A 25,400-nucleotide genomic window follows, 5' to 3' on the forward strand; every position below is an offset into this window, starting at 1 on the left:
CGTATTTTCCGGCGTATAAGACGACCCCCGACTTTTAAGAAGATTTTCAAGGTTTTTCGTCTTATACGCCGGAAAATACTTACGTGCCAGTTGCCAAGTGTCCGACACAAGCCCGATTCAGCCCCGTCTGATGCAGATGGTGCAAAGCCTCCCTTTTGAAGCCCAAAGGGGCTTTTCCTTCCACCCACCCATTTGAGAGCACATTTGCAGACGGAGCAGCTGCGCATCTGGAACCAAGCCCCACCCAGGAGGCGGTCAGCCAGGTGGGTTCGGAAGACGTGCTGGAGAGGCGGGCTTGGGGCGGCCATGCCGAGGCTGGCTGGCGAGGGCCGCTGCGTGGTCTGCAGGCAAGAGGGGCGCCAGGCCCGCCGGAAGTCCCCAGAAGGTCCTGGAACGGGCTGGCAGGCACGCTCTTCCCCAGCCCGCCGGAAGTTCCCCAAACTTGGAACGGCCTGGCGGTGGGCGGGCACTCCCCGATCCGCCGGGGAGCGTCTCCCAAAGCGCAGTGTCTGGCGGCCGGGAGTCCGTCGGCCTGGTCGCTGGCGAGCTGGTCCCCGGCTAGGGCCGGGGCCCAGGAACCGGTAGCCGGGTGCGGGTGGGGGGAAGGAAAGCCGGGCGCGGGCTTCTGCGGCTGGTTGCGAGGCCGGATGCGGGCGTCTGCCGGGAGAGATAGCGGGTAGCAGGGCGCGCTCTGCTTATGCTCAGATGCCACTTTGGTGATGGGGAGGGGCTTCCTGCCGCTCCCGGGGTCTGGCGTTTGCGAGGGGAAGGGGCTTAGAGGCTCTTGGGGGTGGGAAGGGAGAGTCACGATGGAGGGGGGACTGGACTAAGGAGGCTTGAAGTTGCTTTGCAAGAACGGGGACGCTCGACTGATTTATGTTTTTTTTGGCGTATAAGACGACCCCCCCCAACTTTTGAGAAGATTTTCATGGGTTAAAAAGTCATCTTATACGCCAGAAAATACGGTAATTTTGCAATGGCGTGTGCTGATGATGAAAGGAAGACCATTAACTTAATCTAGATTATTCTATGTCTAATCCCCCTCCTACAAATTAGAGGATGGTAACATTCTACCAAGATTCTGGAAAAAAAATCCAACTGAGATTTGATTTCTTCAGGCTGAGGGTTTCTACATATGCTGGCATGTGATATATCTAGCTGAGGGGCAATTTAGATCAGCTCAATTAAAAACAATGGGAAGTTGATATGCTGCAACAGTGCCAACTTTCATTTTTAATTAAGAGAATGCTTCTGGATTCCAGAATTAGTAGAAAGTAAAGAAATACAAATAGCTACATCAAGTGTTTTGCCTGGAAATATGCCCACTTCCTCCTTACTCAAAATATCCCTAAAAGTGAACAGGGGTACTAGTAGAAATTCTCTGGGGCTAGAAAATTGCCAAGGGATAATTTTATCAGTGTGCCACCCAATAAGTGGATGTTTTGTAATTGGCTGCCCTCCAATATTGGTTAGAGATGCCGGTGTGCTTATGTTGTGCTCTCAAAATTCCAAAGGTATCTTTTTGGCCCAGAAAAGTTGGTTATTTACGCTCTATGTGATAATATGCAGTGTGTATTGGTAGAAATTGCAAGGTGATTCTTTTTTTAAGTACACAAACATCCAGTCCAATAAGACAGACTCAAAGCTGCTCTGTGATTATTTTAGTCTTGTTTCCAAATGAAAGACCTCTCCTGCTGATAAATTGTTATGCTAAGGAGTGGATTTGTTTTAATTTGGTACTGAAGTGCATTAAAAGGATCAGCCAAGGCTGACTTCTTCTTTGTGGCCTGTTGTAATGGTGACAATAGGAGACTCACTCAACATAAAAATAATTCAGATAGTTAACTTACATTTAGTTTAATAGTTCATTATTATCTGGGCCATGCTGGTGTTCAGATTAAGAGAGGTTGTGGCCACCATCTTTTTTGACACAGTGCTCTCAATGCTATATTTTTTTCTGTACGTGTCCTGCTTTCAATTAAATTTTGATTTCATTTCTCTATTTTCAACTACAAACTTAAAATCCCTGTTTATGAGTACTGGGTCATACAATGGTCTGTTTCACATCTCTCTCCTTTGATGCCTTGCCTTGAACCCATCTGAGTAGCTGTTCCTGTGCCATGATTACTGAAGATGAACCATTTTTCAATCATTCAGTCTTCAAAGTTTGCACAAGATCCCAGACTAAATAAACCACACCCACCCATTTAACAGTGTAGGTTAAAGTAGGATTGGCTAGCTTGCAGATCAATCAGTCTGAAGAAGACAGCCACTTGAGTTTGACAGGATAAAGGATGCTCTTGATCTGACCTGGAGAATAATGGTAACCTGGAAGTGATTGCCATAAAACCTGAGAGATTTGTAGCTGTTGCCAGATCCTGAAGTGGAAACTCAAATACTTTGGCCACCTAACGAGAAGGAAGGACTCACTGGAGAAGAGCCTAATGCTGGGAAAGATTGAGGGCAATAGAAGAAGGGGACGACAGAGAATGAGGTGGCTGGATGGAGTCACTGAAGCAGAAGGCGTGAGCTTAAATGGACTCCAGAAGATGGTAGAGGACAGGAAGGCCTGGAGGAACGTTGTCCATGGGGTCACGATGGGTCAGACACGACTTCGCAACTAACAACAACAAAATGTGCTAAATCTTTAGAAACCACAACTATAGAGAGCTATAGAGCCTCGTTCTAGCATAAATTTCTAATCACCACTTAGTCTGGAAAAAAAATACTGGAGGGAAATCCAATGCCAATGGATACAATATCCACGAATGGAAGGATTGGTTCTCATTTAAAGAAGCTTGCTGCTCCTTCCAGAAACATTGAAATCTCTGATCCTTCTCTAACCTGATTTATTGTTGACCTGTTCCACAAAATTCACATAAGTCAACCGCATCCAGCCATTAGAATTCGAACAATGGAGCCATTAATGGCTTATTTCATGCCTGAATGTATGAGAACAAAGGAAAAACAAATCAGATCTCTATATTTCTCATCTCTCCCCACCATCTCCGGCCCACCCACCCCTCCACATCTCTTGAAAAAATAAAAATTAGCTTAAGGCATTAATACAAAAAGTAAATACAAAATCTAATGATTCTCTCTCCCCCCCCCCCTTTGGTTAATCTGAACCATCTGCTTCTGGCTGCTAAGGAGTACACCACCATAATCCAGATTAGAGTTGACGAACTCTTTCTGGCATATGAGTTTTCCCTAATACTGTGCCCTAGAAGAGCTGCTCGGGGCCGTTGAAATTTCATTGGTTCATTCTTTTTCCTTCGGGTTTCCTGGTGGCGTGGCTTTATTTTTTCCATTTGGCCAGGTGAAAAGAAAAAGGGGAGAACATGGCTTTCCTAATGAAAACTATGCTGACTAACCAGGTTAAAAATCTGGGACTTTCTGGAGGGGGCGAAGAAAAGGAGGATGCTGCTCCAACTGACCCAGCTGCAGCAGCTGGAATGACCAGGGAAGAATATGAGGAATATCAAAAGCAAGTGATAGAGGAGAAGTAAGTGCATCTTCCTATGTTTTCAGTGTGTAAACTGATTTAGATTGTTTAAATTCACAAGACCAGAAATCCAGGGAGGTAGATGCTTTAATGCCTGTGAGTTAAGGCTGTACCACTACTTATTCTCCAGAAGCATGTCTAATTTTCCATCATAGTATCTCCATGGAAATGGGATCCTTTCCTTTGAACGTTCCTCTTCCAGACTTCTAGGTTGAGGAAAGAGAAATACTTAATACACCCAAGGTATTTCCTAAATATACCGTAATCACAGTTACAAGCTTGTTTATGTACGGAGCTTCAAAGGCTTCTTTACTGTCCATCTGAATCAAATACATTTCAGGATTTTTCTTTTCCTGCATTGGTTGGAATTTTAAACTTTGTTTTGTGTAAGCTAGTTAAATCCAATAAAGTTAGATTTACTCTATTTTAAAACATACATAAAGAAATAATGACAAAGGTAACATGAATCTGCCTCTTAAAGTCTAAAAGTACCGTACTGTGCTCTTCCTTTAAAATGTTTTTATTCTGAGGTTTATATAATGACGTAGGAAACCATCTACAAAATCAGCATTTTAAATAATATTAGGTTTTTTTAGGAAATTTGCAATATTAGTATTAAACTATTAGTATTAATATTAGTATTAGTACTCAACCAGTAAAGCCATATGAAATAAAATGAAAATATATTGCTGCTATTGTAGCTACAAAAATAATTGAATTTCAAGTCTCTAGGACATCATTTCACTAATGATCAATTACATAATGCTTAGCTAAAGCTACAATGTAAGATGATTAGAGGTGAGAGGTTAATGATCTCTGGAATTTGTCCGACCAGGGTTATATTTAGTAGGAGTCCTTTTCACAAGATGGACCTTGAGCCACAGGAAATTTTAAGGGAAAGCTCTTTCTTGCATGGGAAAATGAAAAATGTATGCAGGGAGCAAAGTAAATCTGTATCTTTCAAGATCTGGATTCATTCAATATCTTTAATGAAGTTACCTTGTTTCTACTATGGGTATTTGATTTTAATAGTCAGAAGGTGAGGGAGTCAATCAAGTAACATATTTTCAGATTAGCATGTTTTGCTTATGCCTTTTAATAAAACTGGTTAGTCTGAAGAGGTCCTCCAAGACACCTGATTTTTATTTATTTATATTTTATTTTAATCCCATTTATATTCCGCCCTTCTCCGAAGACTCAGGGCGGCTTACAATCAAAGCACAAATCAATGTGCTTAGCAATAGCCTTCATTTTATGTATATGCCTGCTTATTAGGGCTTTCGGCCCCATCTCAAGCGACATTATTACAAAGTAAGCTTATTGCCCCCAACAATCTGGGTCCTCATTTTACCTACCTCGGAAGGATAGAAGGCTGAGTCAACCTTGAGCCTGGTTGAATTTTTCAGACATTAAATCACCCATAAAAGTTTGCAAGATGACTCAAGTTCATAGCCTGGAGTAAACCCCTAGTAGTCCTGTTTCCTGTAACAACTACATTGTCAGTGTTCAAACCATAGCAAGGTCATCAAAGTATCCCCTTCAAAAACATACAAAAGGCAAATGGTTTAAGAAGGTCTCAAATTATACATAATGAAATGCTGTAAATTTGTGTGTGTGTGTACACACACACACACACACACAGAGAGAGAGAGAGAGAGAGAGTCTTCTGGTTTTTAGCCTGATGCAGTAACCACTAGACCAGGGGTAGGCAACCTTGGCTCTTTTATGACTGATGGACTTCAACTCGCAGAATACCTGAGGCAGCCGTGCTGAGGGGAAAGGGAAAGGTTTCTAAGATGAGCCATGCTGGCTCAGGAATTCTGGGAGTTGAAGTCCACAAGTCATAAAAGAGCCATGGTTGCCTACCCTTGCACTAGACCAAACTGGCTCCTGCTCTAACTATTAGCCATAAAACTAATGGCTCAGTTAAAACACAACTGGAGCAGACAACATGGGAGTCTGATTTTTAAAACCATAGATTTGTCATTATGATTCATTTCAGTTAATAAACTCATTCATTAACTCACTCAGAAAGCCATAAATATTAGAACTGGTTCCACACATTCCCCCCCCCCCCCGCATTCTAAACTCAGGTCAAATGGACGTTCCAATGGAAAGAAAACTTGCTTTCTATCATAAGAAGGAACAACAGTTTTGTTCTCTGCTTTTAGTTTCGCAACTTTGAAAGGTCACTAAATGAACTGTTGTAAGTCGAGGACTACCTGTACTCTGTGTCAGTTAGTCGGGAATAGTATTTAGATAAATACAATTTATATTATATTTTAATGGTTAGCCACTCATAAACACATTGACAAGGCAGGCAGCCATATAAGTCAATATAAATAAATCAACGTCCAGATTTTGAGGGGTCTTCTTCTATGGGTCTTCTAACCAGATGCATGAATCCAGAAGACACCACAACGCCAGTTGTTTCTGGATGCTCCTTAAGAGTGTCCTTCAGCCTGATGTTTAGCTGGACCTGCTCAGTTGATTCTTACAAAACCTCCCATTTGTGCCTTCAGGATGGAAAGAGACGCAGCTTATATGCAAAAGAAGGCTGGACGAGCTGTTTTGCGGGTTCACTTGCGAGAGAAATACAGACTTCCAAAGGCAAGACCTCTCTCAAAAATACCGTTTCTTACATCCATGTACTCGAGAACACATAACATTCATATAACTCAGTGGTTCTCAGACTTGGCAACTTTAAGATGTGTGGACTTCAACTCCCAGAATTCCCTTGCCAGCATGGGCAATTCTGGGAGTTGAAGTCCACACATCTTAGTAGTTTGCCATGTTTGAGAAACAGTGATGTACCTGTTTTGGTATTTACCTTTTCTGCCCTTTCTCAGTGACCCCGAAATTTTACACGATATGTAACATGCTGAATGTGCCAGCCAACACTCAGATTAAATATCCTTTCAGGAAGGACTTTAAATAGCATTTTATTTGTATTGCAAAAATCCATGCCATAGAGATAGAAATGGAAATAAAGCCACAAGTCCAGTCAGAATGATGTACAAGTAGACCTTGACTTATGACCGCAATTAGGACCAGAATTTCTGTTACTAATCAAGGTGGCTGTTAAACAAATTGCCCAATTTTACAATCTTATTTGCCACAATTGTTATGCCACCCCCCACAGCTGGGCGGCGGAACCAACCAGGTGGTTCCGCCCCAGGCGCCTAATGGACCCGGAACGGTTCCAGATGGCGCTTGGGTCTATACCCATCGCCCTCACACACAGCCCAGTCGATGCCCTGGTGGATGCCTGGGAAAGGGCGGCCACCAGGGCACTTGACTGTGTTGTACCCTTGCGACCTCTGACCCGGCGCAGATCCCGTTGGGCTCCGTGGTTCTCTGCAGAGCTCTGGGAGATGAAGCATTGGAGACGGGGTCTAGAGAGTGGTTGGAGGTCCAGCCGATCCGAATCTGACCGATTGCAGTTAAGAACCTTTATAAGGTCTTATCTTGCGGCAATAAGGACTACGAAGTCTAATTACTTCGCTGCCCTCATCGCGTCCGCAGATAATCGCCCGGCCGCCCTGTTTAGGGTGACTCGCTCCCTCCTTAACCAGGAGGTGAGGGAGGATCCCTTACAGGGACGAGCTGAGGAGTTTAGTCATCATCTGGCGGACAAAATCGCTCAGATCCGGACCGGTCTGGACTCTGACTGGGCAGAGTCTGACGTGGAGGAATCGGACGGTCTTGAGCATGTTATCTGGACTGAGTTCGATCCTGTTTCCCCTGATGATGTGGACAGGATCATGGGGAGGCTGAGCACCACCACCTGTTTGTTGGATCCGTGCCCCTCCTGGCTGGTTTATGCGGCCTGGGAGGAGACACGAGGCTGGTTCCAGGCAGTAATAACTGCTTATTTGAAGGAGGGTGCCTTCCCTGCCGCCTTGAAGGAGGCAGTGGTGAGACCCCTCCTCAAAAAGCCTGCCCTGGACCCGGCTGTTTTAAATAACTATTGTCCGGTATCCAACCTTCGCTTTTTGGCGAAGGTTGTTGAGAGTGTGGTGGCGCATCAGCTTCCTCTGTTCCTGGAGGAAACTGATTATCTGGACCCATACCAATCGGGTTCCAGGCCCGGACACAGCACGAAGACGGCATTGGTCATGCTGGTGAATGATCTCTGGCGGGCTCGGGACAGGGATTGTTCCTCTGTCCTAGTCCTATTAGATCTCTCAGCGGCTTTTGATACCATCGACCATGGTATCCTACTGCGGCGTCTCAGGGGGTTGGGAGTGGGAGGCACAGTTTTACGGTGGTTCTTCTCCTATCTCCTGGGCCGCTCGCAGTCGGTGTTGACGGGAGGGCAGAGATCCACCCCGAGGCCTCTTGTTTGTGGAGTTCCTCAGGGGTCGGTTCTCTCGCCCCTCCTGTTCAACATCTATATGAAGCTGCTGGGTGAGATCATTTGTGGTTTTGGGGTGGGGTATCATCAGTACGCTGATGATACCCAACTTTTTCTTTCCACCCCGGACCAACCCAGCGATGCCCTCGCCGTGATGTCCCGTTGCCTGGAGGCGGTCCGGGTCTGGATGGGGAGAAACAGGCTTCGTCTCAATCCTGCCAAGACTGAGTGGCTGTGCATATCGGCATCTCAGGCTAACCAGACTATTCCACCTTTAACGATGGGGGGTGAGGTGTTACCCCCCCATTGATAGGGCTCGCAACATGGGCGTCCTCCTGAATTCACGGCTCAATTTTGAAGATCATATAGGAGCTGTGACCAGGGGGGCTTTTGCCCAGGTTCACCTGGTGCGCCAGTTGCGACCCTATCTGGACTGAGATGCCCTACGCACAGTCACTCATGCGCTCGTGACCTCCCATCTAGACTACTGCAACGCTCTCTACATGGGGCTGCCCTTGAGGACCACTCGGAGGTTTCAGCTGGTGCAGAATGCAGCCACACGAGTTGTGATGGGGGTTTCCCGATACTCCCATGTAACACCTCTACTCTGCGAGCTGCATTGGCTTCCGGTTGCCCTCCGGGTGAGATTCAAGGTGCTGGTAATGACCTATAAAGCTCTAAATGGCTTGGGTCCAGGATATCTGAGGGAACACCTGCTGCCAGCATCAAGTTCCCTTCGTCCAGTGCGCTCCCACAGGGAGGGTCTTCTCAGGGTCCCGCCGGTAAAAGATTGCCAGTGGGTAACGCCCAGGGGGAGGGCCTTCTCAGTGGGTGCGCCTGTCCTCTGAAACCAGCTGCCCGTGGAGCTGAGGACTGCCCCCGACCTCCGTTCATTCCGCCGGGACCTGAAGACCTGGCTCTTCGAGCTCTCTGGCCCAGGCTGAGCATTTTAATTTTAATTTTAATTTAATTTTAATTTTAATTTTAATTATTTTAATTTTAATTTTAATTTTAATTTTAATTATTTTAATTTTAATTATTTTAATTTTAATTATTTTAATTTTAATTATTTTAATTTTAATTTTAATTAATTGGGGTTTTTACTCTTTCAGGGACTGTTATAATCTTTTAAATTGTTTTTAATTTTTGTATTTCTTGTTTAAATTCCCTGTAAACCGCCCTGAGTCCTTCGGGAAAGGGCGGTATACAAATCCAAATAAATAAATAAATAAATAAATAAATAAATAAATAAATAAATAAATAAATAAATAAATGAATCACTGAAGTTGTTAAGAGAATCATGTCCTCCAGTTACAACCACAATTCAGATTGGAAGTTTTATTGCTATGTGACGTGGTTGTTAAGTGATTAGCACCTGTTTTTACAGCCTTTTTTGTTGCAGTCATTAAGTGAGTCACATGGTCATTTTAATTTAATTTAATTTAATTTAATTTATTAATATTTCTATACCGCCCTTCTCCCGAAGGACTCAGGGCGGTGTACAGGGCAAGAATAAAACACAAAGCTACAAAAATTAAAAAGTAATTAAATACATGCCCATAAAAAACAATAAATACATTAATAAAACCTCAATAAAATGATAGTAAAAACCCCACCAATCCCCCCTCAGGCCAGGCCGGCTTGTTCGAACAGGTATGTTTTCAGATCGCGGTGAAAGGAGCGAAGATCGGGCGCCGTCCGGAGCTCAACCGGTAACTGGTTTCATAGCTCCGGGGCGCCCATAGAGAAAGACCTCCCCCTGGGGGCCACCAATCTACATTCTCTGACCGGTGGCACCCTGAGGAGGCCCTCTCTGTGGGAACGCACAGGGCGGAGGGAAGTTGACGCCGGCAGCAGGTGTTCCCTAAGGTACTCCGGACCCCTGCCATGTAGGGCTTTAAACACCATGACTAGTACCTTGAATCTCACCCGGAAGACAACTGGCAACCAATGCAGCTCACGGAGCAGAGGTGTGACATGGGAGTATCGGGAAACTCCCAACACAACTCTCGCGGCTGCATTCTGTGCCAGTTGGAGCTTCCGGGTGGTCCTCAAGGGCAGCCCCATGTAGAGAGCGTTGCAGTAGTCTAGTCGAGAGGTCACGAGCGCGTGAGTGACTGTGCATAGATCATCCCGGCTTAGATAGGGCCGCAACTGGCGCACCAGGCGAACCTGGGCGAAAGCCCCCCTAGTCACAGCTGCTATGTGGTCTTCCAGGGTGAGCCGTGAATCTAGGAGGACTCCCAAGTTGCGAGCCCTATCTACGGGGGGTAATAATTCGCCCCCCATAGCAAGAGGTGGAATGTCCGAATAAACCCGGGATGAAGGTATGCAAAGCCACTCGGTCTTGTCGGGGTTGAGTTGAAGTCTGTTCCTCCCCATCCAGACCCGAACTGCCTCCAGGCAACGGGACATCACGGTGAGGGCATCACTGGGGTGGTTTGGGGTCGAAAAGAAAAGCTGGGTATCATCAGCATACTGATGATACCCAACTCCAAAACCACGAATGATCTCACCCAGAGGTTTCATATAGATGTTGAACAGGAGAGGCGAGAGGACCGACCCCTGAGGAACTCCACAAATGAGAGACCTCGCGGTCGACCTCTGCCCTCCTGCCAACACCGACTGCGAGCGTCCCTAGAGATAGGAGGAGAACCACCGTAAAACCGTGCCTCCCACTCCCAATCCCCCGAGACGCCGCAGCAAGATACCATGGTCGATGGTATCGAAAGCCGCCGAGAGGTCTAATAGGACCAGAACAGAGGAATGCCCCCTGTCCTGGGCCCTCCAGAGATCATTCACCAGCGCGACCAATGCCGTCTCCGTGCTGTACCCGGGCCTGAAACCCGATTGGTACGGGTCTAGATAATCCGCTTCATCCAGGACCAGAGGGAGCTGATGTGCCACCACACTCTCAACAACCTTCGCAAGAAAGCGAAGGTTGGAGACAGGACGAAAGTTGTTCAATACAGCTGGGTCCAAGGCAGGCTTCTTGAGGAGAGGCCTCACCACCGCCTCTTTCAAGATGGCGGGGAAGCTACCCTCACTCAAAGAAGCCGATATAACTGCCTGGAACCAGCTGCGTGTCCTCTCCCGGGCTGCATAGACCAGCCAGGAAGGGCACGGGTCCAATAAACATGTGGTGGTGCTCAGCCTCCCCATGATCCTGTCCACTTCCTCCGGAGTCACAGAATCAAACTCCTCCCAGGTGATATCGACAAGACCACCCGTGTCCTGCTCGACAGACTCTGCCCAGTCAGAGTCCAGACCGGTCTGAATCCGAGCGATTTTGTCCGATAGATGCTGGTTAAACTCCTCGGCACGACCCTGCAAGGGATCCTCCCTCACCTCCTGATTCAGGAGGGAGCGAGTCACCCTAAACAGGGCGGCCGGGCGATTATCTGCAGACGCGATAAGGGTGGCGATGTGGTTAGACCTCGCCTCCCTTATCGCAGCGAGATAAGACCTAGTGTAGGTTCTTAGTCGCAATCGATCGGATTCGGATCGGCTGGATCTCCAACCGCTCTCTAGGCCCCGTCTCCGACGCTTCATCTCCCGGAGCTCCACGGAGAACGATGGGGCTCGACGGGATCTGCACCGGGTCAGGAGCCGCAGGGGTACAACTCGGTCAAGAGCCTCAGTGGCTGCCCTTTCCCAGGCTTCCACTAAGGCGTCTGCCGAGCTGTGAGCAAGGGAGGCAGGTGGGGACCCCAGCGCCGCCTGGAACCTCTGGGGATCCATTAAGCGTCTGGGGCGGTACCATTTGATAGGTTCCACACACCCACAGCGGGGGGTGGCAAAACGGAAGACCAGCCGCAGGAGATGATGATGATCGGTCCATGACAGGGGCATAACAATTGGGGAGCCCCCACCAAGATCATCTAACCACCGTCCAGATAAGAAAACTAGGTCAAGGGTGTGGCCTCCCTCATGAGTCGGTCCCGAAATTACTTGCGTCAGGTCCATTTTAAGTGAATCTGGCTTCCCCCACTCACTTTGCTTGTTGGAAGCTGGCTTGAAAGATGGCGATCACCTGACCCCAGGATGCTGCAACCATTGTAATTACATCCCAGTTGCCAAGAGCCCAAATTTTGATCACGTGACTGTGAGGAATGATGCAAAGTCATAAGTGTGAGGACTAGCTATAAGGTACTTTTTTCAGCACTGTTGTAACTTTGAACAGTCACTGGGTTAATGACTGTAAGTTGAGGACTGCTTGTGATAATAAAGCTGGGGGGTTCAGATCCACCCTCAGCCAAGAATGCCTACAGCTGGGTTACTTGAATGGATGGAAACTAATCCAGGAGAGAAGCAACCTGGAATTAAGGGGACACTTCCTAACAGTGAGGACAATTAACCAGTGGAACAGCTTGCCTTCAGACGTTGTGGGTGCTTCACCATTGGAGGTTTTTAAGAAAAGACTGGTCATGAACCGTAATAGTCAAACTCGCGACGTCACATGACCTCGTGCAACGTATCGGGACGGTTTTGCCATTACCAGCAATGCGGTAGGTGCGGCTTCCAGATGACATGTCCAGCCCGCAGGCTGGCAGCTTGACACCCTGGACTCCTGGAGGGTTGAGCAGGGGGTTGAACTAGAAGACCTCCAGGGTCCCTTCCAGCTGTATTCTGATTGACTTTCTGCCAAACTCAGTCCAACTTACCTCACAGGTTAAAAAAAATTAAAGTAGGGAGCATTACATGCACTGCCTTTAGCTTCTGGGTTACATATATCTCAAAAATCATAAAAATGATTCCAATTATTGCACATTCGAACTTCATGAAGATGCTTTTAGCCAAAGGCTGGCATGATTTAGGACTGAAATGGGAAGACATTTGCTATTGGACTCTCTTGTTAGAGTCAAAAGGAGATGGAGCCCCTCTTCTCCCCCGCCTCCATTTTTTCTTTCGTTCCCTTATTACCATCTTTTCTACTCAAACGTCTGCTGGGTAGCAATCCTGGCCAAAAGGCTGAATTGTTTTCTGGCAAAGAAGCTTGGAAATGAACCCCATTAAATTACACAGAAGGGTAAAATTCTCAGGTAGTGACCCCCTCTTTTTGGTGATGCTTTTTTCATGGAGCCTCCAGCTCTTTCCAACTTCTCCTGTTGATCCAAAGGTCATCCTTAATCCTCTGCCTTTCCTTTTTGTCTTTCTCTCTTCCTCAAAATCTCCATTTTATATACAGTCTTTAGCTTCCTAGGAACATTTCCATTTTTCCAGTCCAGTGGCTTTCTTCATCACAGAGCCCCTTTAAATATTTATTTATTTTTTATTTTAATTCAATTTATATCCCGCCCTTCTCCGAAGACTCAGGGCGGCTTACAAGCTTACCTTTTGTGCCCACGGATCATGGTCAAGACTTAACTCAAAATCATAACATTTTTTCAATCTTTTTCAGAGCCCCTGCGATGACACCACAGTCCCCCAGGGGTCTGCGGACCACAGGTTGAGAACCTCTCTCCTGATCCATTTATAACAATAACAGAGTTGGAAGGGACCTTGGAGGTCTTCTAGTCCAACCCACTGCTCAAGAAACTCTGTACCATTTCAGACAAATGGTTGTCCAATCTCTTCTTAAAAACCTCCAGTGTTGGAGCAACTTCTGAAGGCAAGCTGTTCCACTGGTTAATGGTCCTCACTATTAGAAAGTTTTTCCTTAATTCCAGGTTGCTTCTCTCCTTGGTTAGTTTCCATCCATTGCTTCTTGTCCTGCCTTCAGGTGCTTTGAAGAATTGGTTGACCTCCCTTCTTTGTGGCAACCGCTGAGATATTAAAACACTGCTATCATATTACCACTAGTCCTTCTTTTCATTAAACTAGACATATCCACTTCCTGTAACCGTTCTTTGTATGTTTTAGCCTCCAGTCCCCTATCCCACTTTCTATATGCAAATGGATTTATAGTTCTTCATGAATGTTGAGGTGAACTCTTTTATTCAGTTGCCAAATGTCTGAATGTTGATGACGGGACCACGGAGATGCTACAATGGCCCTAAGTGTGAAAAACAGTCATAAGTCACTTTTTCCAGTGTCATAACTCCAACCGGTCACTAGATAAACTGTTGTAAATTGAGGACTATCTGTAGTGAGTAGCTCTTGAACCGGGGATACCTAAGGCTAGATTCCTTACCTCAGATTACTGTGGAGATAAAATGGATTTGTTCCCATAATCCTATCTTGAATTTCCTGGAGGAATACAATAAGTCGATTTTGCTAAAAATGGAGACAACATGCTGTGGTTACAACAATGCCTGTTTTGCACAGATGTTTCAAGAGGTACTTACAAAGCCATAATATGAAGCCATAGAAAAGTGCAAGATGTAAAGCTTAAGGGTATTAAAGGCCGTCTTACATGACAAAACATGTCTGTAATGAGCCCATTAAATCCTATTAATGGGACTGTCAGGAAAGATTTGTCATTGGGAAGATGTTTTCACCCATGAATCATTTAGCTTGTTCTGGAGTGATGGTTACCATGCTGATCCAATCACTTTTTTTCCTCCTTTGATTGGGAATGGTGGGAAATATCTGCTATCAAACAGAGCTGCGCATCCTCCAGAAATGATTCAGAAGAAATGCTTTGACACGCAAGAAGCAGGAGTATAGGAGCTCTTTAAAGCAACTGCATCTTTTTGCAGAGTAGGGAACGTGGCTTTAAAGAGGTGCTGCTGTTGGACATGTGCATCTGGTCAAATATGAGAGGATTATATCCAAAACTCATGGTTGTCCCCAACTAGTCACATGGCTTTAACTACTAGAGATTATATTCCTGAATTCTACTCTAAAAGAATTAGTAACAGAAGATATAACTGCACCTCAATAAAGAAGAACAGAGAAATTGAGAATGAGGAAGAGAGAGAGAGAGAGAGAGAGAGAGAGAGAGAGAGAGAGAGAGAGAGAGAGAGAGGAGAGAGAGAGAATGAAAATCCATGATCACTGCATGAAAAGGGATGCCTTCAAGAACGGAATAGCTTGGCTAACTACAGATAGTCCTTAACTTATCAGCACCTTTAACTACAGATAGTCCTTAACTTATGAGCACAATTTCTGTTGCTAAGAGGTTTGATTGTTTAAGCCAGTCACTGCACTTTTAAGTAAATCCAGTTTGTTGAAAGCTGGCTGGGAAGGTTACAAATCATGATCGTATGACCACAGGATGCCGCAACCATTGTAAATGCAGTCATTAGGCAAGTCATCACCCTTGTTAAAGGAATACAGTTTCCCCCATATTTTTTGCTTGTTGAAAGCCCGCTGGGATAGGTGCAAATCGGGATGGTGTGATTGCAAGATGCTGCAACGGCCATAAAACTGAGCTAGTTACCTGAATTGCCACCACATGACAATGAGGGTTGGTGCAACAGCCATAGCTTTTTCAGTGCCAGTATAACTTTGAACCATCCTTAAACGAATGGTCATAAGGATTACTTATAGCTGTATCTTTCTAGTGTGTATTTCCAAACTGCACTTTGAAGATACAAAGGCAGATATCAGCTGCTTTCAGTGGAATCTTACAACTTCTTAAAGGGTCTCTGAGTAATTCTTCTCTCCATCCCATTCTCCACGTGCAGGTGGGCTTGGTGGGAAATATGGTCCAATACATCTGTAGGACACCAGGTTAGGGAAGGCAGCTGTAGGTAACCTTAATTTATAGCACAGCTTAGCTTGGAACATCTGGCCGTTAGATATACAGTATTTTAAATGAAAGGGCAGCTATAACTTTGACACTGCTGGTGCCCAGCAAATACTAACAAGCCCCATAAAACCCATTGCAGCCATTAGGCCAGAATAACAGAGTTGGAAGGGACCTTGAAGGTCTTCTAGTAGTCCACCCCCTTCTCAAGAAGCTCTGTACCATTTCAGAAAAATGGTTGTCCAATCCTCCAATTTTAGAGCACTCACCACTTCTGGAAACAGCTTGTTCCCTTGATTAATTAATCTCACTACCAGGAAATTTCTCCTTACTTCTAGGTTGGTTCTCTCCTTGATTAATTTCCACCCATTGTGTCTTGTTCTGCCTTCAGGTGCTTTGGAGAATAGGTTGACCTCCCTCTTCTCTGTGACAGTTCCTCAAATATTCACCCCTAGTCTTTCTCTTTGTTAGACTGAACATACCCAGTTCCTACAACTGTTCATCTTATGTTTTAGCCTCCAGCCCTTTAATCATCTTTGTTGCTCTTCTCAGCATTGTTTTAGAGTCTCAACATCTTTTTTCTATTGTGATGACCAAAACTGGATGCAGTACAGCAGTTCGTTTAGTGACCGTTCGGAGTTACAATGCCACTGAAAAAGTGACTTATGACCATTTTTCACACTTATGGCCGTTGTAGCGTCCCCATGCTCACGCGATCAAAATTCAGGTGTTTGGCAGCTGGTTCATATTCATGACTAGCAAAGTCAATAGGAAAGCTAGATTCACTTAACAAAGGTGTAACTAATTTAACAACTTAACAATTCAATTAACAATTGAATTAACAATTAACAATTGTTAATTAACAATTAACAATTAACAATTGTTAATTAACGATTGTTAATTAACAATTAACAATTAACAATTCACTTAACTATTGTGGCAAGAAGGATCATAACGTGGGGCAAAGCTCACTTAACAAATTTCTCACAGCAACATAAATTTTGGGCTCAGTTGTGGTCGTAAGTTGAGGAGTACCTGTATTCCAAGTGTGTTCTCACCAAGGCAGTTCACAGCGGTACTAAATATTTCATGTGAACTAGGTGCTATTCCTCTGTTGATGCAGCCTAGGACCGCATTAGCTTTTTCCCCCTTCTGATTGTCCTAGTCAGTTGTTGAAGACAATGAAATTGCTTTGGGCTCTTCTTCAAATTCATCTTTCTCTTCAAAGGTGAGGATCCACATGCAGTCCTTATCTCTGTAGATGACTTATCTTCAAAGATGTGTCATCTAATGAGGTAACGAAGAAAAGGTGTAGGTTTTCAAGCTTGGTATCTATCCAGCTGAGTCAATGGAACCATGCTGGATTCCTGACATTTCTCATCCTCCTTCCAATCATATTGGTGACCATCTTTATTGAGGTGGTGAGGACACTAGACTAGGAGGGTTTTTACAATTTGAAATAACTGCAAAGGCAAACAAGTTGTGTCAAACCGCTTCTCTGTGGCTGCCAGTAAAAATATATTTAGATATCCATTTAGACTCAGGATGTTGAATCAACTCAAGAGAGTTACTACCTTTTTATGAACAAATTATGCCCTTTACATGGTATAGAAATATATTCCACCTGAGCATATGTATCAAATAAAAAATTACCTTGGTAACTTAAGAGAACATTTTCACTCCCACATTTCTATAGAATCTGGTCTGTCCATAGCCAGGAATTGTGTTGTCTGGTGATATGATGTAGTGGAAACAATTTTGGATTGGTACAAGAGAGTGGACTGGAAGTGGGGGTGTTAGAAAAAGAGAATCAAAATGTGTCTAATTTAAGGCTGAAATTTGATTGGCTGCCATGTTACACTGTCTTTTTAAATCTAGAGTCCTTCTTTGCAAAGACTTTTCATGAGCAATTAAGTTCTCACCTAGAATTTATGCATGGCTGGGCAGAACTAATATATGTTTTAAAATAATCAGTGTTCCTATAATCATAAGAAGAAACACAGCTGGCCTTTGTACTAGGCAGTCCTGATGTAGTTCATGAAAGGAATTGTATACCCGGGGTGTCAAACTGCCAGCCTGCAGGCCAGATGCATCATAGCGAAACCACTCCCACCCCATTGCGGGCAATGGCAAAAAAGTCGCAACACGTCACATGATGTTGGAAGTTTGACACCTCTGCTGTATACTCTGGGTTATTCTCCTCAAGAGAGAGAGATTATTCTCCACTGACTTTACAGTCTTGAAATCTCTCATTTTAAATTTGAGCTTGCCCCATTTCTCCCCCCCCCATCTCAAGTCTACTCTATTGTCATAACAATTTGCATAGCATTTTATGCACTTTTCTTGTAAAACCCCACCTGAAACAGCATACCCCTTCCAGATCAGATTGGCCTCTATTCTGCTGGACTTTTGTAAAGTGTTGAACACCCAGATTTTGGGGGTCCAGGAAGTTAAATCACCCATTAAGAGGTCTTGGTGAATTGTTTTGTTGGGCTTGGTTTCAGATGACCATTGTTAGTTTTTCATTCTTTGCTAATGTTATTATTGTTTTAACATTTCTCTATTCATGACAAGGGCAGCCATATAAATAGATTTAATAAATAAATAAATACATGTCCCTAATATATTTTTTTGCAAAATGTTTTACTTATATAAAATATTTTTGTATGCTTGTTCACCAATATGTTGAATTTTTTAAAAAAATTCCTTACCAAGTTAGTTTCTGAGCTGGGATCAAAAAAACCCAAGCAGTTGTAAGAATTAAGTTATTTAATATTTCACCCAAGAGCAATGACAAGCTGTTAGGTGAGTGGCCACAAAGACCCCCGCCATCCAGCATAGGTTATATATATTCCAGTCCTATAGAATATCACTCCCTTATACTGTCAGCCATTTCCCATCTCAGTATCATTTCATATATGGAACTTCCTTCTTTACCAAGGCCTCTAACTTTTCTAAGAATAGGTAAAGTAAAGGTAAAGGTTCCCCCGCACATGCGTGCTAGTCATTTCCAACTCTAGTGGAAGGTGCTCATCTCTGTTTCAAAGCTGAAGAGCCAGCGATTGTCCGAGGACGACTCCGTGGTCATATGGCTGGCATGACTAGACGCCAAAGGCGCACAGAACGCTGTTACCTTCCCACTGCAGTGGTCCCTATTTTTCTACTTGCATTTTTTACGTGCTTTCAAACTGCTAGGTTGGCAGAAGCTGGGACAAGTAACAGGCGCTCACTCTGTTACACGGCACTCGGGATTCAACCCGCCAAACTGCTGACCATCTGATCGACAAGCTCAGCGTCCTAACCCACTGAGCCACCGCATCCCTATTTCTAAGAATACAATTATCCAAAACAGGGGTATCCAGACTTGGCAACTTTAAAACCTGTGGACTTGGACTTCCGGTGGCTCCGCGGCGCCGGAGACAGCCTTCCCGGGCTGCCCGCGGCTCAGCTGTGTGATTTTTCGCCCGAAACAGCGCCGATCAGCTGTTCGGGCGAATTTGAAGCCCCCTCCTCGGGAGAAGAGGAGGGGGTGAGCCCCCAGGTAGGGGTCGAGTTCTCCGGGGCCGCCTGAGCTTGGAGCTTGGGCGGCTGAAGGATTGAACTTCCCCGTAGCCTGGGCTGCTCCCAGCTGGCTAGCGTCTCTGCTAGGAGCAGAGCCAGGCGTCTGCGACCATCCCTGCTTGAAGGAGAGACTATGAAAGGAAAAGAGCAGGCAGAGCAGTACAAGAGGGAAAGATGAAGAGATGAAGAGGATTATTTTATTTTACTCTCGAGCTTGATGGACTTTGCTTAAAACTTAAAGTGAAAGTGCGTCACAATTGTAAGTAAAAGATGGTGGCTAAACCTCCCCCTAGAACTTTTCGGAGTGCTGGAAATTCTCCGGTGCAACAACAATCATTACTGCAGGCGTTGCATTCTCCCGATGTATTGACATCGAAGGACCTTGAAAAACATACCCAGTTAATTTTGGAGTCAATGGGTGTTAAATTTGTACAGATGGAGGAGAAATTGGAGAAATTGGAGCAGAGAATGGAAGAAAGGATGGAACAGAAATTCAGAGAGATGAAGGTAGACATTTTGTCCTCAGTGCATAAAGTAGCTAAATGTGTGGAGGTGCTGGATGACAAAGTGGAAGATCTGACTCAAAAGAATGCTATATTAGAAGCAAAAGTATTGGAAATTGAAGATTTAAAAGACAAAATGGATAGCGAACTGAGTCTGGCTCAATTTTACCAGATGCAGTTTGCTGTTAGAATTAGAGGCCTAAAAGAGAATATTAAGGAAGATTTAAAGCAGCTGGTTTCTGAGGCTTTTGAGGTGGTATTGAACCATCCAGCATCTGAAATAAAACAAGGCATGGACAAAGTGTTTCGTGTGAACTCGTGGATTGCTAAACAGAGAAAGTTGCCTAGAGATGTGGTGGTTTATTTTGTAAAAAGGGAAATTAGAGATGAAGTTATACAAGCTGCCTATGATACTAAAGTTGTGATTGCTGGTCAAGAAGTTTTGGTTTTAAAAGAAATTCCTCCAAAGATTTTAAAGAGAAGGAAGGACTTTATATTTCTTGTGCAAGAGCTCAAGCAAAGAGATATAAGGTTCAGATGGGAGATCCCAGCTGGGTTGAGCTTCATGTATGAAGGCAAAAGGTACTGTTTGGGTACTGTGAAGCAAGCGCATGATTTTTACAACAATGTCTTAAAAGCAACCCCATCAACACTTCTGGAAGCTGCAGAGGGATCTGGAGAAGGAGAACATCAAGAGGATGAAGATGGACAGATAGACGAGAATGGTACAGGAGGAGATCAAGCTGCAACTCTTTTGGATGATCCTAGAGAACAGAGGGTGACGCGTGCTGCCTTAAAACGCTCAAAAAAGATAAAAAAATAAGACCAGTAGAAATCTATGGAACTTCCACAACATACTTACAGTCAAGTGGTAGTTGTGTTTTTAAGAGTTTTGGGATGATATGTATAGTAACAGAATCTTCAATTTGGAATTAATGGACAATTTACTACAGAGGAAGAGGTAGAAAGTTTTGTGGGTTAATGTGGGTTAATTTGTGTAAGAACTATTATAGCCTATTTTGGCTAGAGAGGTTAATAGGGATAGGTGCTTGTGATGTGTAAATGAGAATTTGTTTAGGAAATAGTGAATTGTGGAAGAACATAGATGGGAATGACGCTAGTTTTCTTTTATTTTAGTTCTTTATACATATTTAGTATTATTAAGGATTGGTTTACTCTATATAAGCTAGAGAGTGATGGATTTTAGAGTTTATAATTGTTAGTATATGATTGTTTATGATTGCTTTTTAGATATATACCTTGTATTTTGCTCTGGGAAGTCGGGGGGGGGAGGGGGGGAGGAGGGGAAGTAGGGGGGGGAGGCAGGGGAGGGAGGAGGGAGAGGGGGAGGGGGGAGATAGGGGGGAGGTAGGGAGGGGAGGAGGGAGGGGGAAGGGGGGTTTTTTAAAGGAAAACTGTATTTTAAAACTTTTCAATAAAAAAAAAACCTGTGGACTTCAATTCCCAGAATGGATAATTTATTAGAATATTTTATAGAATATAAAATATTTTATAGAGAAACATTTTAATAGAGCATTTACATTTTTATTAAGACTCTGAAACCATTTTTTATTTTAAGATTTTGTTGGCATTCTCCATTGTTCCCCAGGCCTTGAAAGTAGCTTATTTTCAAGGAACTTAAATTGTATATTCTAGGATACCTTCTCTGTAGATCAGGATATCCAACTTTGGCAAGATTTATAAGATCTGATCTACAGAGAAGATATCCTCAGAATATATCTTATTTCAGTTCCTTGAAAGTAAGCTACTTTTAAGGCCTGGGAACAATGGAGAATGCCAACAAAATCCTAAAATAAAACATGGTTTCAGAGTCTTAATAAAAATATAAATGCTCTATATTAAAATGTTCCAATACTACATTTTATAAAATATTCTAATAAATTATCCATTTGTTCCACCTTTTTCAACTACATTTCCCTGTACATTTTTGTGTTTGCAACATCACATTTCAGAATCTGGAGAAGTACAATACTGATTGCTAAGCTTCAACATTTGCCATTGTCTTTGATGGAAATGCATATTTCAGATTAATTCTACAGAGGAATTACTGAGTGTGTCATTCGTACTTCTATAATTGCCTGAGTATAGTTAGGATCATAGAAAGAAAACTATTGCAACCAGCCTGCATTCCATTGAGGACCTGTATATTGCATGAGTCAGAAAGAGGGCTGAGAAGACTTCTACAGACCCCTTACATCCTGGACATAAAACTGTTTCAACTCCTTTTGGGACACCACTATAGAGCATTGCATGCCAAAACAAATAGGCTCAGAAACCATTTTTTTTCTTGTGCCATCACTCTGCCGAACACTTAATTTCCACAGTTCTGCTTTGTGTCTAAGTAGATTACCCATGTAGTATGGCTGTATTACTTTTATCTTTCTCATCTGTTCCATTACTTTCCCTATTGGTGTCATTTTTCTGATTACTATCCTTTGTTTTTATTGTTATTACTTTTGTTTTGCATGTTCATTAAGAGCTTATGCACTGGATGCAAATTCCTTGCATGTCTAATTACACTTGGCCAATAAAGCTATTCTATTCTATTCTATTCTATTCTATTCCATTCCGTTCCGTTCCGTTCCGTTCCGTTCTGTTCTGTTCCATTCCGTTCCATTCTGTTCCATAAGAGTGCCCATACAAATTCACATTCAGTATTAACTTCTACACATGCTGATTAAGACACAAGGACTGTTAAATGTAGTAGAACTCCTAAGTAAGTTTGAAAATAATTGCTGCTTCAGGAAGAACTGTTCACCCATTCTCATATGTCTTATTTGGCCTGCGGAACTTATATTTTTCTTGTCTTAGAATTTTAACACAAATTTTTTTAAAAAAAATGTAGTTACAGTAGCAAGGGAGCTACAAGCTTCCCATCCATATTTATGCATTCTTATTTTTATTTTACTTCCTTTCTCAGAGTGAATTGGATGAGACTCAGATTCAGTTGGGTGGAGATGAAGTGGACTTGCCAGAAGACCTCCAGAAGATGGTAGCAGAGGATCAAGAAGAAGAAGAAGACAAAGATACTCTTTTAGGACAGCTTCAGAACATCCAGAATATGGACATGGATGCTATCAAAGAAAAAGTCCAAGCGACTTTCACTGATATTAAGCAGTCAGCTGAACAAAAGTGTTCTGTAATGTAGTGAAGAAATTTCACAAGACCTAGGTACAAGTGTCCATAGAAATGGATGACTAGTGGGACAACGGCAACAATTGGTGCTGCTGCTTACTCATCACACGCTCCCTCTTTATGAGAAGTGGTGTTTTGTTTTGTTTTTTCCAGACAACATTAAAAATGGCCACTGAGAGAAGTCATGATGATGATAATTGATTCCAATTTTGTAGATTATTATCCATTCCTATACCCCTTCGCTCACATACTTAGACTGTGTGTAGTAACATTTGCAAATACTTTGCACTAATATGTAACATTTCAAGCATCAGATCCAGAAAATGATGCAGCTAAACAAGTATTATAATGAACAAAATATTCTTCCACAAGCACTCAAAGATTGCATTTTACTTATAAGATACAAGAACCATTTTTCTGAGGGGTGTGTTATGTGTGTGTGCTCACGCGCGTTTGTACATGCGTGTGCATGTGTGTATGTCTGTGTGTATGGTTTTGTGAGCATCCATCCATCTGTGGCTAGGAACTAAAAGCAGTGAAAGTCAGTTTAATTAAAATTAAGGAATAGACAGTGAAAATTACTATAATGACAAATACGGTAATAAAAACATTTTTTTTCTTTTATTAGTGAATTGATTATCTGATTATATACAGTCTTCGCACTTTTAAAAATCCTTATGCCTGCATTCTATATGGTTCATTCCCAGGTAACTTCATATTTGTAGTTGTACAGTTATTTTTTCCTTAAATTAAAAAACAAAAACCATGAATACTTATATTTCCAGTATCTGTTTCCGGCATTTTTTTTTAGATCCCTTTCTGTAGAATTCTCTTTGGGAAGGAATTTTGCTACCCAAACATTGACATATTAATTGTTGTGTGTTTCCCTCCTTCCTCAAAATCTCAGTTTCTGTGTTATTTTAAAGAGTTTATATTGTTTTAATCCATGTAAGGCCACCCAGATTATGCACTTGGAAAAATCCCTTTCCGTTTTATTAAGGGAAGGAAATGTTATATACGAAAATAACATATTAGATTGCAAAATATTAGATTGTTTTCTATTTCTGTCACTTCATTGACACAGGCTATCTCATTTAAAGCCATTTTGAAGACCAAAATTCAAAAATCTTCCATCAAAGATTTTTCTCCATTTTTTCTTAATGAGTTTATTGTCCTCTATCCCCCTCTAGTGTTAAACATTCAAAGTTCATTATCATACTTCCTCTTTAAAAGAAAAATACCCCAAACTATCACCATTTCCCACAGGATGAATTCTTCTAATTAATTTAGAATTATAATTCCAAATCCATCCAAATTTAATCCACAGTTAACTATCCAAAAACCCATATTCTAAGCACCCTTTTTCTGTTTAATTAAAAAAAAATTCAAAATTTCAAAATTGTGTTTAAAACTCTTTCTCCGAGAAGGCAACCCGTCCAATGTCTACAGTAAGAAATTGCCAGTCTGAAGGGTCCTAATGTTTCCTGTTCCGTAAAAGAAATATTCAGAAAGTGATTAAGAAATTAGACTTGGTTGAGTTTTATGTCTTTAGAAGGCTACATTACAAATGTGAGCCTGATAATATCCCTTAGCTCCCAGCCATTCAACTTATAAGTCAATTACAAAACAATGATTCCTGTAATTCAAGGTTGACTCAGCCTTCCATCCTTCCGAGGTAGGTAAAATGAGGACCCAGACTGTTGGGGGCAATTAAACTGACTTTGTAATAATGCCGCTTGGGGGGTGTGTGAAAGCCCTAATAAGCAGGCATATACATAGAATGAAGGCTACTGCTAAGCTTGTAAGCCGCCCTGAGTCTTCGGAGAAGGACGGGATATAAATGGAATTAAAATAAAAAAATAAAAAAATAATCTGTACTCACAAGAAGTAGCTGCTCAAAGTCATATGGGTTATCCCAATTATCTCTTTCCTCCAAAAAGATTTTGCCAGTACAGATCAAGCATCCAGCTGCAGTTTTCTTCATAATCATTGTCCCACTGCCACAGGATGTCAACTTGCCATAGTACTCACCAGAAATTCAAAAATACACTACAGGCTGATGGACATCACTAGGATTTTGGGTGCTTTAACAAAATAGCAGAGCCAATGGATATAGCCATTCATTTAGCACAATGTAATCTTGCCACCTTCCTAGACTCATTGATCTCTCCTAGCGCCAGCTTACCTTTGCGTTTCATTGTTTTCTGGAAAGGTAATGACTGTTCCAAACAAGGCTGAGTTACAGCAATTCACCACTTTAATATTTGAAAATATTTACAGGGGTTTATATAAGTCAGTGCAAATGATGGTGGTAAAGTCTAGCTAGCAGCTTGCTTCTTTTTTCTTTACAAGATATTTAAGTTAAGTGAATGAGGTGTTCTGGCATATAAAAGTGGGTGGCTTCCTCTTCTGGAAACAGATGGATTCCTAGTTCAGACATGTCAAACTCGCGCCGTCACATGACGTCGCGCAACGTATCGGCAGAGTTTTGCCATTGCGGCTTCCAGATGACACATCCGGCCCGGGGGCCGGCAGTTTGACATCCCTGTCCTAGATGGTCACAGTTCAATTATTGTTACTGGCAAGATCTCTTAACATTCTTTCAAAAACTGCCATTCTCTATAAAATCAATACTTGAATGAATAGTATTACAGTAGATACACTTTAAAACATCATTAGTTTTAT

The 25,400-nt window shown here is 42.9% G+C and overlaps 1 protein-coding gene across 1 annotated transcript; it reads left to right on the top strand.

The window, feature by feature from the left end:
* Positions 1-3,314: 3,314 nt before the first annotated feature.
* CPLX4 (complexin 4) lies at positions 3,315-23,149 on the top strand. Its single transcript, XM_083354810.1, has 3 exons — positions 3,315-3,505; positions 6,028-6,115; positions 22,501-23,149. The coding sequence occupies exons 1-3, from the start codon at positions 3,342-3,344 to the stop codon at positions 22,726-22,728; spliced, it is 480 nt and encodes a 159-aa protein (XP_083210936.1). The 5' UTR covers positions 3,315-3,341; the 3' UTR covers positions 22,729-23,149.
* Positions 23,150-25,400: the final 2,251 nt, after the last annotated feature.

This window comes from Vipera ursinii, assembly GCF_947247035.1.
Source record: "Vipera ursinii genome assembly, chromosome: 2".
In the NCBI taxonomy this organism is placed as follows: Eukaryota; Metazoa; Chordata; class Lepidosauria; order Squamata; family Viperidae; genus Vipera; species Vipera ursinii.